We start from the raw sequence: 18337 nt of genomic DNA on the forward strand, positions 1-18337 counted from the left end.
CACCAGGGCCTGACTATGATGCCATTTTGATATTATCATACAGGGGAAATTATATAGGACATAACTTCTGAATTTGTCTGTGAAAAAGCAATCTAGGGCTATGAATGTGGTTTAGTGGTAGAGTGCTTGCCGAGCATGCATGAAGCCCTGGGTTTGATTCCTCAGTACCCCAGATAAAAAAGCACTCTACTAGGGCTGAGAAGGTAGCTCAGTGGTAGAGTGTTTGCCTGGCATGCATGAGCCTCTGTGTTCCATTCCTCAGTACCACATAAGCAGAAAAAAGCCGGAAGTGGTGCTATGACTCAAGTGGTAGAGCACTAGCATTGAGCTGAAGAGCTGAGGGACAGTGCCCAGGCCCAGAGTTCAGGCCCCACGACTGACAAGAAAAAAAAAAAGCACTCTACCAGCTTCTTTTTTGCTCAAGGCTAGCACTCTATCATTTGAACCACAGATTCATTTCTGTTTTTTGTTTGTTTTTTTTTGGGTCCGGTCATGGGGCCTGAACTCTGGGCCTGGGCACTGTCCCTCAGCTCTTCAGCTCAAGGCTAGCGCTCTACCACTTGAGCCACAGCACCACTTTCGGCTTTTTGCTTTTTGCTTATGTGGTGCTGAGGAATTGAACCCAGGGCCTCAGGCATGCAAGGCAAGCGCTCTACCACTGAGCCACCTTCCCAGCCCCTATTTCTGGATTTTTTTTTTTTTTTTTTTTTTACTAGCTAGTTGGAGAGAAGAGTCTTTCTTGCTCTGGGCTAGCTTGTACCTTGATCCTCAGATTTCAGCCTCCTGAGTAGCTAGGAATACAGATGTGAGCCACTGCTACCCCTGCAATTTTATCTCCTTAAACTCTCATCCTTTACTTATTCCACATACACACAGATTTTTATAATATGCTCTCCAAGAACAATTGGAGTCACAACTATAAACATAAAATAAAGTATTGTCTGGGGCTGGGAAAGTGGCTCAGTGGTAGAGTGCTTGCCTTGCATGTATGGGGCCCTGGGTTCGACTCCTCAGCACCACATAAGCAGAAAAAAGAGCCAAAAGTCGCATTGTGGCTCAAGAGGTAGAGTGCTAGCCTTGAGCTGAAGAGCTGAGGGACAGTGCCCAGGCCCAGAGTTCAGGCCCATGACCGGACCCTCCAAAAAAATAAAAAAAATAAAATATTGTCTCAGCAAGGCAAAGTTCATTTCTGCACAAGATGGGTGTGCTATCAGCCAAAAATTTGGCAAGCAAGCACACAGCACACACAGTCTGCTATATATTTATTCTTAACACAGCAGGCCCTACCCCTCTGCTCAGACTGGCTGAGCTCAGGTTCACGATCTGCTTGCGATTAATGAGTTTGAATAGGGTAACATGTATTTACATAAGGTAGTTTTGAAATAAGATGGACAGTTTACAAGTAATCTCAAAATATATCCATACCCTCTACTATTTCTTCAACAGTCTAGGGAATGTCATAATTCCATCACGAGAAGAAACCAGTTTAAGACAAAATCTTATATTTCAAAAATCCTTTCTTATCCCAAAGGAGTTCCTCTTTTCCTTAATATCCAAGCTATCAGGCTTACATAATACACTTTGATAGAAAAGATAGTTTTTCTCAAACTGACCAAAAAATCCATATGCATCCATGAAGCTAGTCCTACTTGGAACTCAAATTCACAGACACAAGGCCAGGAGCTGGTAGATCACAACTATAGCCCTAGCTATTCAGGAAGTTGAGATATGACAACCCTGCTTCAAAGCCAGCCAGGCAAATAAATCCAAGAGTCTATTATCTCCATTAACTAGCAAAAATCTGGAAAAGGAGCTGTGACTCAAGAGATAGAATGCTAGCCTTGAGTAAAAAGGCTAAGCAAGAGACCTTGAATTCAAGTCCCAGTGCTGAATTGTAGATACACATATATACATGTATGTATACACACGCGCGCGCGCACACACACACACATTCAGAGACATAGAACTACTCTGGGTGGAGAATGCAAGCAAAAGTCAGCACAAGTCCCTAGAAGGGAACTGGTTTGGAGTTGGCATGAACCTGAAAGATACGAGAAATTACTAGACTAAAGCCAGAGCTGCCACAGTGGGAGTAAGTCTGGGAGTGCCTGATCAGAGGAGACTGCCAGCACAGTGCCACCTCCTCCTGCCCTCAGTACCCAAGTCAAGTGGAAAGTGAGTTGGGAATTGGCTCACACCACCAATGAGTGTGGCTTTGGGGATAGGGGAGGGGGGGAACCTGTCCAATGTGATAATTCCCATTAGTCAAATTAGTGAGGCCTGGGGTTGACACAAGAAGGAAGTAGCCTAGAAAGAAGTGGGAAATCAGGGGTCTCAGACTATGTGGAGACAAGAGATCAGCCCCACTTGCAATCAGCATTTTCTCTCTACCTGCTGCCCTGGAGATTTGGCTCAAGTCTTACAAGCGCAGGGAGGGTATTCTGGCACTAGGTCAAATCCCTAACTATTGTCCAACCCATTTATACTTCAAAGAAAAACAACTGCTCTGGAGGAAAGGGAAATCTACCCACCTCCTCGCCAAGGGAGAACTACAATTTCTCTCTTTCTTTCTCTCTTTCTCTTTCTTTCTCTTTCTTCCTTTCTTTCTTTTCTTCTTTCTTTTCCTTCCTTCCTTCCTTCCTTCCTTCCTTCCTTCCTTCCTTTCTGGCTTTTGTATTGTTGATATGGCTGTATCATCTTTTCGTCTATTTTGTCTCTTGTTGCACATACCTTACTATATTATCTCTTTCACTATAATATCTAATATTGTACCATATACTTTCTTTCCCTTCCCAACTCTGCATCTTCTCTGCCTTTTCCCACTGTGCTTTTTTTTTTTTTATTACTTATTAGTGCCTATAACATTACTTTTTAGGGAGCAAAAATTTTTTTTTTCTTGGGTCCGGTCGTGGGGCCTGAACTCTGGGCCTGAGCGCTGTCTCTCAGCTCTTCAGCTCAAGGCTAGCGCTCTACCACTTGAGCCATAGCACCACTTCCGTTTTTTTTTTCTTTTTTGCTTATGTGGTGCTGAGGAATTGAACCCAGGGCTTCATGCATGCAAGGCAAGCGCTCTACCACTGAGTCACCTTCCCAGCCCCATTTTTTTTCTTTAATGGGCTTTGGATTCAGGTCCTCATGGTTGCTCAGTTGTCACTCTACCACTTGAATCATGCTAATAGCCTGGCTTTTTGCTGGTTAATTGGAGATGGAATCTCACGGACTTTTCTGCCCTGGTTGGCTTAGAAACTTTATCTTTTAGGTCCCAGCCTTCTAAATAGCTAGGATTACAGACACAGCTACCAGCGTCCAGCAGATGATTTATTTTTTCCTATTAAAAGCATGGTAGTTTATTCCTATATGGCACCCTCTATAGAAATGGTTCTCAAGATACGATCCCCAGGCCAGCATCACATATGGGCATGGTTAGTAAAACCAGTCCTTAAGCCTTTCCCTAGAGTAGCTAAAACAGTTCTGAAAGTGGATCTAGAGAGCTGCTTTAATAAACACTCCAGATTCTTTCTAAACATACAAAGTCTTGAAAACAGTGCTTTGCAATGTGAGTATAAAGAATCTACCAATAAATACACTAATATGGAAGTATCTTACAAATACAATGTTGAGTGAAAGAAACCAGACACAAAAAAACAGATGATTTTTTTCCCCAAGATTAATTATGGTGTAACTTATTATGGTGTAACACAGATCTTCAATACACTTGGTAATTTTCCATCCACTGACTCCCATCCCCCTTTTTGGTTACGAACCTCCTCTTGTCCATGTTGTCACAGTCCAGTTGTCTCTGTCCCCCATTGTATGACTGCTGCATTGGCCTCTGTATCTGTCAGCATGGATGATCCTAAGTAATTTGCCTTACCATCCATAATAAGTGTCCTGAATAGATTTTTTTCTTTAATAACATCAAATGCTCAGATTTGTTTATTATGAAGTTTCTAGTAGTGGTTACAGTAGACACTGAACCTTGTCTGGGAATGCTTGTACTGTCGAAACACCTTCAGAATAATAATTTGAGAATGCCAGCAACTTGTTTTGCTTTTGTCTTCCCTGAAATAACTATAATGATGCAGCAGCCTGCTTTTCTACCAATGGTGCTTTATGTCAGACCAGGTGCTTTTCCAGGGGGAGAGAACAAAGGTAACTAGCTCAGGTCTATTTCCTTCCTGATTCAACTCCACCCCCACCCAGCATTGGCCTACTCCCTCTCCCTGAGTTCCTCCCCTCCAAGCTCTAGCTGCATCTGACTTCAGGGAGACCAGGTAGGAAACAGTTACTGCAAATTAGAAATGCTGTACTGGACATCCAATAGCTTATGGCGAGTATTTCTTCATACAGGGAATTACAACAGAAGGAGAAACACTAGGGATGGTGTTATCTTGGTTGATTTTTTTGGCAGTTGTGGGGCTTGAACTTGGCCTGGGAGCTGTCTTTCAGCTGTTCAGCTCAAGGCTAGCACTCTACCACTTGAGCCACAGCGCTACTTCTGGTTTTCTGGTAGTGTATTGGAGATAAGAGTCTCACAGGCTTTCCTGCCCAGGCTGGCTTTGAACCCTGATCCTCAGATCTCAGCCTCCTGAGTAGCTAGGATTACAGATGTGAGCCTCCGGCACCTGGCTGGATTTTTTAAAACAGGTTTCTTAGTGAAAGTATTAAATGCTTTAACTGAATGTGGGCCATTAAAAACAAAAACTGTTCTGAACCTTGACTGAGATCTAGTAGTGGTGAATGTGGGGAGATGAAGGATATAGAAAGGAGCCATGGGCCACGTCCTACATCCATTTATTCTGCAAATGATAGGATCCATGAGTGAATAAAAAAAGATGAGTTTCTGCTTGTATTTTAGAAGGGGAAGCTCAAATAAGCAAAGAATAAACTACACAGTAAGGTGACCGTATAATAAGAAGATATAGGAAGAGGTGCTGTGTCTCAAGTGGTAGAGTGCTAGCCTTGAGCTCAAGAGCTCAGGGACAGTGCCCAGGCCCAGAGTTTAAGCCCCACAACCACCACCACCACCACCACCAACAACAAAAGGACACGCACAGTGTTTAAGGGCTGGGAATGTGGTTTAGTGGTAGAGTGCTTGCCTAGCATGCACGAAGTCCTGGGTTCAATCCCTCAGTACCACATTAACAAGAAAAGCTGGAAGTGTAAGGGTGGCTCAAGTGGTAGGGTGCTAGCCCTGAGCAAAAGAAGCTTGGGGACAATCCCAGGCCCTGGGTTCAAGCCCCAGGACTGGCAAAAAAAAAAAAAAAATGGAGAAATAGAGTGTGTGTGTGTGTGTGTGTGTGTATGTGGTGGGGGGGGGCAAAGGCAAAGGGAGGGGGAACAAAACGGTCCCATTCTGCCACTGTTCATTAAAGCCCAAGACTTGGGAGGCAGTGACAGGAGAAGAAAGAACTTTGTTAATAAGCTGGCTGGGGAAATAGTGGGTCAAACACCCTTAGAAACGTGGACACTGGTGGCTCACACCTGTAATCCTCAGGAGGCTGAGAGGTGTGAAGCCAACCTGGGCAGAAAAATCCCCAAGACTCTTATCTCCAATTAGCCAGCAAAATATTGAAAGTGGAGCTGTGGCTGAAGTGTTGCCAGCCTTGAGAAAAAAAAAAAAAGCATGATGACTTGAGTTAAAAAACAACAACAAAACCACATTTAGTGACTATCTTGCCTTCTACCCACGTTAAATCTTTCAGTGATTTTTTTTTACAAAGGAGGAATAAGGGTCCCAGATAGACATCAGATTTGGTTATTAATCTTGCTTTTACCAAAGTCAATGAGCATGTCAACTCTGTGATTCTAAAAAAACATAAATGAGCCAGGCAACAGAACATCATATCTGTAATTCTATCTACTCAGGAGGCTGAGATCTGAGGATCATGGTTCAAAGCCAGCCCAGACAGGACAATCCCTGAGACTCTAATCTCTAATTAACCATCAGAAAACTGGGAGTGGTGCCTTGGCTCAAAGTGGTAGAGTGCTAGCCTTGAGCTGAACTGTTCAGTGACAGTGCCCAGGCCCAGAGTTCAAGACCTATGAAGACTGACCAAAACAAAACAAAACACCATAAACGATCAAAAAGATTTGCTCATTCATGTCTGGTTTTTGTTATGGCTTTCATCTTGCCACTGTTTTCTTCCCCCTAAGGTAACAGTCTAATCAGGGGAGGAGATAAATAAAATCCAGTCTCAGGAACAAAATTTCACTTGTGCTAGGATGTTTTCTTCAATCCAGTACATGGCTTCAGTTCTTTACTGATAAATCAGGAGAGACCTTTGAGGGATACAGAGCTAAACTGAGGTGTGGGAGCCAGCTTAGGAAGATTCAGTGTTTTCCAGTATTGGAAAGTGTCTCTGTATTCTCTGGAGAACTCATTTATATGCCCTAATGGCAGAACAGGTTATTTTCTTCCTCAGTTTTTGGAGGCAGGAAACAAATTTTTTAGGCTGATGTTGCTCAAGGCTAGACTAAGACAGTCTCTTTGAGCAATAGTACAGATGTTAGGGTTAGATCATTCTGACAGTGTGAAAAGGCCAGACCTTGTGGATGTCTGTCCCTCTCCCTCACCAGATTGGTAAAGCTTGACATCCTTCATCCTCCTCTTCTTAACTCACCCACACAGCTCCTAGGCCTCTTCTAGCTCCAACAGGGGTGTAGAGAGGGAGGAATATCGATGGGACTGGATAACCCTGATGAAGAGTAAAGATGACCTTCTATGAGTGCTGAGGGAAAAAGAAGCACTCAGCTCCTTTGGAGGTGAGAAGTTCTTTGACCTGATAGGTCTAAAGAAGGCTCACCATCTCAGGAGTTCTGGCTGTGGGTGAATCAGTCAGGTGAAACAAGTTGCATGAGGTACATGAGCCATCATCAACTCCCATTTGAGGATTCCTTTTGTTTTTTTTTTTTTTTTTGTCGGTTGTGAGGCTTAAACTCTGGGCCTAGGCTCTGTCCCTCAGCTCTTCAGCTCAAGGCGAGTGCTTTATTACTTGAGCTACAGCGCCACTTCCAGTTTTCTAGTGTTTATTGGAGATAGGAGTCTCATGGACATTCTTGCCTGGGCTGGCTTTGAACCACCATCCTCAAATCTCAGCCTCTTGAGTAGCTAGGATTATAGGCGTGAGCCACTGGTGCTGGTGATTCCTTTCTTTTTATTATATACATTAGTTGTACAAGAAGGGTTTCATCATAACATTCTTACACATGTGTGTGTGTGTATGTGTGTGTGTATGTGTGTGTGTGTCTAAGTGTGGAGTTTTTCCTACTTCACCAAAGCCCAGGCAGGGCACATAATCATGGATATGCATCTCTCTGGGAGCACCTATATCCCAGCATTAAGGGACATGCCATGTGTCCATTGTCTTTGTTTCCTCTCAGTCTGGCCCACACTGGAGCCTAAATGGGCAAGGTGTCTAAAGCCTCCCTCACCAACAGTCATATGGTACAATGGCGGGCTAAACCTTATGAGATCTTTTATTCAGGCTCTGAAAATTCTTTTCCAAGAGTTCATTGAAATCTCAACTGTCGGGAGCCAAAAGTTAAGTCTCTCAACATAATAAGCTTGACTATCTCACTGGAACGTCTTGAGGATGAGTTTACAGAATCCCACCTTTTCACCAAGCCCTAAGTAAACACCCTGCAGCTACTAACGACCACCTTTTCACCACGCCCTAAGTCCAAGCATATAAATACCCTTGTGTGAAAAATAAAAATTTGGCAGCTTGATCAGAATCCTTGTCTTGCTGTCCTTCTTCGTGTCTCTTGTCCCTTCATTCCTTCTCACTTAGGTTCATTGCCCTCGTTGAAGTCCTGCAGGTCGGGACACTCAACCTATCAAGTTCTCTAAAAGAGGGGGTGGAACAAAAACAGCTTTTTATATTACTTGAAGGTAGAGAGGGGAGGGGGAGAAATAGGAAGGATGGAAGGGGTGAAATTGAGCAAGATGCACTATACTCACAACCAGACTTATGACATTGAAACCTCTCTGTACAATTAATTAAAAAATGCTTGCTGGGGGCTGGGAAGGTGGCTCAGTGGTAGAGCACTTGCCTAGCATGGCTGAGGCCCTGGGTTTGATTCCTCAGCACCACATAAGCAAAAAGAAAAAAGCTGGAAGTGGCGCTGTGGCTCAAGTGGTAGAGTGCTGAGGGATAGCACCCAGGCCCAGAGTTCAGGCCCCATGACCGGACCCCCCCCCCAAAAAAAAAATGCTTGCTGGACACTGGTGGCTCAATGCCTATAATCCTAGCTATGCAGGAGGCTGAGATCTGAGGATCACAGTTCAAAGCCAGCCTGGGCAGGAAAGGGCAGGAAAGTCCGTGAGACTCTTATCACCAGAAAACCAGAAGTGGTGCTGTGGCTCTAGTGGTAGTGTGCTAGCCTTGAGCTGAAGAGATCAAGGACAGCACTCAGGCCCAGAGTTCAAGCCCCACGACTGACCAAAAAAAAAAATTTTTTTTTAAAAAAGGTTTTAGTGGATCTGATGATTATAAAGGAGATTGAAGCTGGGGATATAGATTGGTGGTAGATCTCACCTAGCTTGCATAAAGTTTTGGATTCAACTATCAGCACCATAAAAATAAACAAATAAAAAACAACCAAAAGCCAAGCAATGGGGCTCATGCCTATAATCTCAGCTACTCAGGTGGCTGAGATCTGAGGATTGCGGTTCAAAGCCATAGCAAGAAAGTTTGTGAGACACTTATCTCCAAACAAACTACTCAGAAAAAAAAAAAAAAAAGGAAGCTGACGCTGGTGTCTCACGCCTGTAATCTTGGCTATTCAGGAAGCTGAAGCTGAGGATCATGGTTCAAAGGCTCAAGTGGGAGAGCACTAGCCTTGAGCACAAAGAGGCTCAGGGACAGCACCCAGGTCCTGAGTTCAATCCCTGGGACCAGTGAAAACAAAACCAAAAAAATAACCAAAAGCTCAGCACCAGTGGTTCACACCTATAATCCTAGCAAGGTTTGAAGTCCTCCAGGACAGAAAGTCAGTCTGTGAGACTCTTATCTCCAATTAATCATAGAAAAAGCTGTAAGTGGAGCTGTAGCTCAAGTGGTGGAATGCTAGCCTTAAGCAAAAAAAGGAGTGCAGGGACAGCCGCCCAAGCCCAGAGTTCAAGCACCTGGACCAGCAAAACAAAACAAAAACAAACAAAAACAAAACAAAATAGAAAAGCAATTGACCTCCGCATTCCAAGCTTGTATACTTCTGAATTTTAAGGTCCCTTAGGCTAGAGGAGTAAAGCAGATTTGGGCTAACTTTTGTTCCAGGTACATTTTGGTATTGCATCTGAAAAGCCTAAACAGGGAAAAACTGCCTCCAAAGAGATACAGAAAAAGCCACAAACTTACCTGCTATGGCTTTCAACTTTGCAGATCAACTCTAGATATTTTTTCCCATCTCTTAGTCAGAATCTTATGTTAATTTCTAATTGGAGCTAAGGGCTCCAGTATTATCTCAAACAACTTTTCCTCCTATAAACCAAGGAAAATATACAGGAGCAGATAGCAGATAGCTCCAGGAAGCACAACACAGTAAATATATTTTTGTGTCTAGAGAATATATGGCCTAGATGATGGAGATTAATAGTAGTTCTTGCTGGGACTTTACATGTAAATCATGAAGGCCCTGGGCAGGTTTGAAAAATTTGAGCTCAAAAGTAGACAGATAGGATTTCAGTAATATGGGTGTGAAGACCAAAAGCCACACATAGTTTCAAGGAACTACAACTGAGCTTAGTATTATTTTCCTCATTGCTTATTCTTTTTTTTTTTTGCCAGTCCTAGGGACTGAATTCAGGCCCTGGGCACTGTCCTTGAGTTTCTTTTTGCTCAAGGCTAGCACTCCGCCACTGAGCCACAGCACCACTTCCGCCTTTTCTGTTGTTATTAGTACAGAACAATCGAACCCAGGGCTTCATGCATGCAAAGCAAACACTCTACCACTAAGCCACATTCCCAGCCCTTAACTTTAAAATACTTTTAAACCAGGAGTTAGGGGCTTCAAACGGTAATCCTGGCTGTTCTGATGATTTGAGATCCACAGGATGCTCTTTTGGAAGCCAGCGAAGGAAAAACAGAAAACAAAAGATCCAGAGACTCTATCTCTTGGAAAACAACTGCCAACAACTCAGGCTGGGAGGGCTACTGAGAAGGCTGCAGCTCCAAGTCTGCTCTGTGAGACATTATTATTGTTATTATTTTTGTGCTGGTCCTGAGGCTTGAACTCAGGGTCTGGGTGCTGTCCCTGAGCTCTTTTGCTCAAGGCTAGAGCTCTATCAGTTTAAGCCACAGAGCCACTTTTGTTTTTTTAGTAGTTAATTGGAGATAAGAGTCTCACAGGGACTTTTCTGTCCCGGCTGGCTTTGAACCGTGATCCTCAGATCCCACTCTCCTTATCAGCTAGGATTACAGGCGTGAGCCAGCGGGCTTAGAGGTGTCATTTTTAAGAGGGCCTTGACCTCCGCAGAATCTCTTCTCCGAGTGTCGTTCAAGGCTCAGCCACAGGAAAATGGACAGGGTCATTTCTAGCACTCCTTTTTCTGATGCCTGGGCAGATAGAAAAGTCCCTAGCATTCTTCTAACGGTAGTGTGATGACCTGGATAGCAGTCGCCAACCATCCGTGCCCGTCGCTACTTGGACCTTTCGGACAGATGCGCCCGATTCCGTCGCGGATAATTTGCATAACTGGTCGGCGAGCATTGTGGGGCTGGTAGTTCATACTAGGGCCATTGTTAAGAGTTAGCAACGTCATAGAACTACATCTCCCGGCAGGCCGCACGCAGCCGGGCGCGCGAGCTGCTGGCGTGAGCGAACAGACTTCCGGAAGAGCGGGGGGCGGGATCTCAGCTGGGGCTGGAGCGAGGCGTCGGGATGCAGCGCCCCGGGCCCTTCAGCACCCTCTACGGGCGGGTCCTGGCCCCGCTGCCCGGGCGGGCCGGGGGCGCGGCCTCTGGAGGAGGCGGGAACAGCTGGGCCCTCCCGGGCTCCCTCGTGCAGCTGCCGGGGCGTGAACAGTCCGGGACCCGAAGTGGTACGGGCGCCTTAAGCACCAGCGGCCCGGACTCCAACAGGGTCTGTCCGGCCCAATCCACAATGTCCAAGGCCGAGGAGGCGAAGAAGCTGGCGGGTCGCGCGGCCGTGGAAAACCACGTGAGGGTGAGCAGAGGGGCGTGGGGAGCCTGTCCGCGGCGTGATGGGTTCGTGTCGGGCGCGCGGCGGACTGCCAGGGCGTGCCCAGTTCCTGGAAAGAGCGGCTGCGTGAGGGGGGACACGGCACGAGTCTGATCTCTCTTCCCTGCCCCGGAAAGGCCCTTTAGATGTGGAGTCTACTGCTGTCAAGGCTCCTAGGGACTGTGGTTTCCCAAGGTTTCTGGCACCGCTGGAACAGTTTTCACAGTGGAGCACGGTGGTGTCTGATGTTTGGAGTAAGTGTTAGGGGCACCTACCGGTTGGCTTCCTTGTCAACAGATGGGAAATAGCGAGCCCTGGGGCTGTCTGGAAGTCTAATTCCCACTGTCTCGGGAAGCCAGTAAACCGCAGGTTTGCAGTGTGCTCTGAAATTTCACCCCAAGGAAGCTCTTAGCTTGGCGCGCGCGCGCGTCTCTGAGTGTACACGTGAGAGGGAAGGAGAGATCCAGCCCAAGGGGGAAGCGAGGACTTTAAGACTTCTACCTTTAACGAGGCCCGGTGGACACTTGAAGGCTCAGAGTGGAGCTGCAGAGATGTTTAGAAGTTACCCAACGAGGTCGTGACCCCACTTTTGCTTGGTAAGTGGTAGGTGTGGTGCTGTTGGTAAAGTCTTTCAACCCAGGTGGGTTTTGCTGTCAACTAGTCGAGTTAATTATTTTTAATTACAGTACTTCAGCAGAAGACAAGTGCTGTGTTTCTGCCCTGTGGTGGACTTTCTTGGTCTTGTTAGTCTTTTTTGTCTATTTTCTACTTCGTAGGCAGCATTAGCAGATCCCCTTTTCTCCTCAAAGGAAACTTCTTCACCTTTGTTAATACTTTACTGTGTGGAGCAATGCCCTGGCAAAGATGATGCCCTATGAGTTTCACTGCAACCTAGGTAAGTGGGAGGACCAGTGTCAGGTCGAGGATGTTGAGCCCAGTCTTTCCTGCTACTCTTAGACCAGTTCCATTGCCACCTTGTTTTTTGTAGGTCTGGTTGGCAATAGGATTTTCTATAGGAATTAGGAGTGACAATGTAAATTAATTTGACCCTGTTTGGGATTTTAGTGCCACAGCCTGTTATACTGGGAATATTAAGCTGAAATTTGAATACTGGCTTAAGATTTATTCATAGATGGATAAATGAAATCTATCCAATTACAAAATCCCTACATCTACCTTATCCTGTTAGTCCTTTTACATTAATATCTGGTGGCACATGTCTCCCTGACCTTTGATTTATAGTTATGTCTTTGGCTAAGTAAACATCTGCAAACCTTCATCTCAAAAAACATTGGAATACAGCCATATCACTCAAAGAAGTTATCAGGTGATGTTGGGGATATCTCCATTGGCCTTCTATTTGTCTTTGAAAGTTTGGTTCAAAGACCCAAGTTTTGCTTTCTCCTTTCTCCTTCCGCTTTTCTTTCTTTTCTTTTCTCTTTTTGTCGGTCATGGGGCTTGAGCTCTGGCCCGGGGTGCTGTCCCTCAGCTCTTCAGCTCAAGGCTAGCGCTCTACCACTAGAGCCACATTGCCATTTCCCATTTTCTGGTGATTTATTGGAGATAAGAATCTCATGGACTTTCCTACCTAGGCTGGCTTTGGACTGCGATTCTCAGATCTCAGCCTCCTGAGTAGCAAGGATTATAGGCATGAGCCCCCAGCGCCCGGCGCTTTCATTTTTTTCTTTAGCTTCCTAAGGCAAGAAAGGTTTCTCCTCCAGTTCTTCATGCTTAGGAGGTGCTTTATGTTGGTGGCTTGCGTTCTAGTTATCTTTGCTTGTCTGCCTAGCTCCCTAAAGGATAAGCCCTTGGGCAATAGTCAACCTTACCTTATCTTCTTCATTCAGTGCTAGCCACAGTGAAACCTCATCCAGAAATGTTGAATTGTGTAAAGTGGCCCTTTGCTTAGATCTGGATGTATGGTTTCCAGACCCCTGTGCATTGGTGTTCTGGTGTAGTAATGATTATTCTCACTTCTGGGTAGATGATAATCCTGGAGAATTCTCAGTGAAATACTGGGTTTAGATCTGCCTGTTTTAGAGAGTGATGGTGGGGTAGAGAGATATAGTTACCCTAGGTTGGGTTACCAAGCAGAACTAGCTTTGCCCCAAAGCCTTAATTTTCTCTGTCCACTCTGCTTTTTTTTTTGCTGGTCCAGGGTTTTTAACTCTGGGCCTTGTGCTCCCCCTTGAGCTTTTGTGCTCCAGACTAGTACTCTTACCACTTGAACCATGGTTTTACTTCTGGCTTTTTGTGGTTAATTAAAGGGTCTCACAGAATTTTTTTCCCTGGTCTGGTTTCGAGCCTTGATCCTCAGATCTCAGCCTCCTGAATAGTTAGGATTACAGGCATGAGCCCCTGCTCCTGGCTGGCTTTTTTTTTTTTTTTTAATTGTTTAGTTCAAAGAAGCTATTGGATAGTGGCTCCATTTGGTCAGCAGTATTTCTAAAGTTATCCCATAGAACAGGGTTTGTGAATTTCTGCCGTTGCACATATGGTCAAGTATGGTCCATTAGAAGGGCTTTCTGCTGTAAGACTACCTCACAGCCAGCCTTTGGCCACTTGAAGTTAGCTTTGGCTAAGGCAGTGATTCCTAGGTTTGTCATTTGATTCTAGGGCTATTAAGAGCACATGAATTTAAGAGCTTTGGGTCTTTCAAGCCCCTGAAATTAGAAGCCAAAGGAAGAGCTCTGTAAAAAAAAAGTCTGATGTACCCAAGTTCATCTGTGTGCCACCAGCCTTCTAGGAGTTTGTAAGTGTGTAGTAGTGAGGAATCTGGCAATCAAATTATTGTATAGGTAGAGCCCTCAGCTTCAGATCAGGTTAAACCTACCTAAGCATTGTGAAGGCAAGACCTTTTTTTAGTTGAAGATTTTTACATACTGAGATATATAGCCATTTGAGTTTTTGTTTGTTGTTGTTATGGTGAACCTTGTGATGACATTGTGGCAGTCCACATTCTTGCTTTGAAGTCCTTGTGTTTGGTGTTTGCTCTGGCAGCTAAATGACTTTATTGGATGCTTCCGTCATCACAGGTAGAATCTGCAAGCTCTGCTCTGATAGCCTAACTAAACCCTGTGGTGCATTTGATAACTTTGGAAGTGTGCATTAGTAAAAATGGTTTCTACTAGATTAAGAATACAAAAATTGAATTTAGGCACTTGTGGCTCACACCTGTAATCCTTGTTACTTAATTTTTTTTTTTTTTTTTTTGGGTCCGGTCATGGACCCAAAAAACTCTGGGCCTGGGCGCTGTCCCTTAGCTCTTCAGCTCAAGGCTAGCACTCTACCTACCACTTGAGCCACAGTGCCACTTCCGGCATTTTTCTTTTTGCTTATGTGATACTGAGGAATCGAACGCAGAGCCTCATGTATGCAAGGCGAGCGCTTTACCACTGAGCCACCTTCCCAGCCTGTGAGACTCTTACCTACAATAAACCACCAGAAAGCCAGAAGTAGCGCTGTGGCTCAAGTGGTAGAGTGCTTGCCTTGAGCTGAAGAGCTGAGATACATCTCCCAGGCCCAGAGTCCAAGCTCCCACGACCAACCAAAAAAAAACCCCCAAAATACAAAAAACAAACAAACAAAAAAAAAGAAAGAAAGTTGGAGAGAAACTTTATCTCCAGTTAACTAGCAGAAGGCCAGCTTGGAGGCATAGGAGAAAGCCAGCTCTGAGCCAGCAAGCTGAGCAAACTCCTGAGTTCAAGTCCTACGGAATACAGAAATATAGTCTTCTGTAGGCAGGAAAAACCTGCTGGAAGTTTTATTTTATTTTAAGGTTTTGGTGTTCCTGGGATTTGAAATGAGGGCTTCATGCTTCCTTGGCTTGTTTGAAAGCTTGCCTGGCTCTCTATCATTTGAACCATGCCCATAGCCCTGCTTTTTCCTTCCTTCCTTCCTTCCTTCCTTCCTTCCTTCCTTCCTTCCTTCCTTCCTTCCTTCCTTCCTTCCTTCCTTCCTTCCTTCCTTCCTTCCTCCCTCCCTCCCTCCTTCCCTCCCTCCCTTCCTTCCTTCCTTCCTTCCTTTTTTTTTTTTAACCAGTCCTGGGGCTCAACTCTGGGCCTGGGCACTGTCCCTAAGCTTCTTTTGCTCAAGGCTAGTTCTCTACCACTTGAGCCACAGTGCCACTTCTAGCTTTTTCTGTTTATGTGGTACTGGAATCAAACCCAGAGCTTCATGCATGCTAGGCAAGCACTCTACCACTAAGCCACATTTCCCCCCCTTTAAAATATTTTTTTTTGAGGTGAGTCTTATGCACTTTTATGCCTGGGCTGGCTTTAAATCTTTATATTCTGGATCTCAGCCTCCTAAGTACCTTAGGGTTACAGGTACAGCAATGGCACATTTTTTTGTTTTTGTGGGAGTAGGTCTGGTACTGGAGTTTAAATTCAAGGCCTTAAGTCTGCTAGGCAAGCACTCTACCATTGAGCCATGAAGCTCTGGAAGCTTTTTAAGTGTTCCAAGTTTGTGGTTGCCAAGGATATTAATTAGTATTTAATTTTGAATGTGTTTTAAAAATCTACCTGTTGGTCATTCTTTATTTGATGTAGTCTACCTTTAAGAAGCACCTAATCAAGCCTGTGGCCTAGGGGCTTGCCCCTGGGTATTCTTGTGGTTTTGTGTTATGCAAAGTGAGGAGTTTCAACTGTAGTCTTCAGTTGGTTTGGAGGGGCTCCTGGGACTTTTCTTCCTCCCGCAAAGGAAGTTTCAGAGTAGACTTTCCCTTGCCAGTGTTAATAAGTTGTTGGGACTCTTAAATGGGAAACTGACAATGTAGTGTTATTTCAGCACTTCCTGAAATTCTTTATTCAAAGTAAAGTTGTATATGTGTATGTTGGCAGTTCTGTGATTAAAAGATGATATTTTGAAAAGATAAGTTCTTGCTACACATATAAAATGGAACATATGGTTTTGTGTGTGGTGGGGAGTGTGAGGGAGGTGGACTGGTTCTGGGGCTTAAACTCAGGGCCTGGGTGCTGTCCCTGAGTTTCTTTTTTTTTTTCCTTGAGGCTGTCATTCTACCACTTGAGCCACAGCTCCATTTCTGGCTTTTGAGTAGTTTATTGGAGATAAGGGTCTTATAAAATTGCTTGCCTGGGGAGGGATGGGGCGGGCTTCAACCCATGATTCTCAGAGCTCAGCCTCCTGAGCTCTGAGGAATGCAGGTGTGAGCACTAGCATTCAATTACTTGGCAGTTTTTTTTTTTTTTTTATTAAATTAATTCACATGTGTCTTAATTCATTTAATAATACTCGAGGTTGGGTTATTTGTAATGAGTATACATTTATGAATTCACAGTTCTAGAGGCTGGGAAATTCAGTATCAAGGTGCTGAATGGTACCTGGAAGCGGGGCAGGGGCGATTTGAGGTGGCAGTGGAGGAGAAGAGGATGAGAGTCAGTAGGTAGATATTGGTGCCATAGTGTGGCATAGTCTCATCTGTGGGAGTGGAGCCTCCATGACCTGATTACCTCCCAGAGGTCCTACTTCTTAACATAGAAAGTCTCTGCCTTACAATGGTTTGAATGATAGCATGTACATACTACATATGTAATTTTTTGGGAGGAGTACCAGGATTGAGCCCAGAGCCTTGCCACATAGCCTTGCCCATACTAGGCAGATGCTTTACCACTTAATCCACAAAGCCAGCCATTTCTGGGGGTATGGGGCTTTCATGATCTTTCACTTGGTGCTCCATGGCCTAGCACTCATTTTATAAGGTTTCTGAGACAAACCCTCATTGCATTTATTACTGAGGCTGGCCTTGAACTTGTGATGCTCCTGCTTCTATTTCTGAAGCAGTTGGGATAACAGGTATGCTCTACCATGACTTAACAGTATTTTGATGGTGGGAAAATGATATGTACATATTGATAAGTGTTACCTTCAACTTATGGTGTATTTATTAGGACATACTCATTTTAATTACTTAGTTAACAGGTTTTTTTTTTTTAAATAAGTTAGAGCCTGTTCTTCATAGTTGTCAAATAATACAAACCCTGAAAGGTCAAATAATGTGAGTGGTTCCAGCATTGCATTGAAAGGATATCCAGTGATCTCCTGCCCATTTTCAAGTTGTACAGTATTGGATTAATCTCTAAAGTGGGGATAGTGGGTCACCAGGTCATAAGAGACTGTTGTGAGATTTGACTTTATATTAACATTTGTCACTCATTCTAGGTGGATATTTAATAAGTGGTAGCTGCTGCTTTGGTGTTATTTGTTGTGCCATAGCCTGGCAGGAGGTTAATCCCAGTAAGTTGCTTATTAGTTTCTGGCAGTAGTCCTGGGCCTTTCTTTGCTCTCATGGTCTGACTGTTCTGCACCTTTCTTAGAATGGCAAGTTCAGTACATGGACAAGTGTTTCTTGTTCTTGGTATTCAGGAAGAAGCTTTCCACATCTATAACATGCTATGTTGCAGATGGAGACTGTCAGGCTTCCTTACTCATAAGCTTCTGTTCTCTTCCCATTTTCACTGAGGCAGGCTTGGAGAAAATAGGGACTCTGTGGGATTAACAGGACAGATGCTGATGTGATTTACTATTTTGAATTTACTTCATACCCTTACCTCTTCTACTTTCTTAGAGAGCTCTAGATAGTAGCCCTGATATGTCCCTAAAGTTTCCTGAGTTGCTCCCATCTTGAAGGTGGTAAAGTTGAAGGTGTCAATCCCTGACTTCTAGGTGTTAAGTTTGTGTGAAAAGGTATGAAAGCCAGAAACACCAGCTTTCCACCCTTACCTAAGCTTTTTCTTCTAGGGCCTTTTTAAAAAAAATATACTTTTTTATTTATTTGTTTTTACTGGGACTTGAATACAGGATTTTGTGCTTACCTAGCACAGGTACTCTACCCTCAGTCCTTTGGTCATTATTTCCTCTCTTCCTTCCTTCCTTCTTTCCTTCCTTCCTTCCTCCCCCCCTCTGTCTCTTTCTCTCTTTGTTTCTTTTATTTCTCTCTTCTGTCTTTCTCTTTTATACATTTTTTATTGTAAAAATACTGTTTTCTAGAGCCTTTTGTTTCTCTTTCCTTTGTTTGGTAGAAATCTTTCAGTGTTTAGTGAAAGGCTATTTCTTTTCTTGTCCTGGGCCTTTAATTCTGGGCCTGGAGATTGTCTGTAAGCTCCTTTTTCTTTTCTTTTCTTTGTCAATATTTTTT

General features: G+C 44.3%; 1 protein-coding gene across 1 annotated transcript in view; it reads left to right on the forward strand.

Annotated features, from left to right (window-relative positions):
* The first annotated feature begins 10851 nt into the window (after positions 1–10851).
* Positions 10852–18337, forward strand: part of Rpia (ribose 5-phosphate isomerase A) — a 37306-nt gene continuing 29820 nt past the window's right edge. The window contains exon 1 of the mRNA XM_042690424.1: positions 10852–11166. Coding sequence (XP_042546358.1) covers positions 10882–11166 — 285 coding nt within the window. The 5' untranslated portion in view covers positions 10852–10881. The remainder of the gene's footprint in view (positions 11167–18337) is intronic.

The sequence above is a fragment of the Dipodomys spectabilis genome, unplaced genomic scaffold (genome assembly GCF_019054845.1).
Source record: "Dipodomys spectabilis isolate Male_0828 unplaced genomic scaffold, ASM1905484v1 ptg000137l, whole genome shotgun sequence".
Lineage (NCBI taxonomy): Eukaryota > Metazoa > Chordata > Mammalia > Rodentia > Heteromyidae > Dipodomys > Dipodomys spectabilis.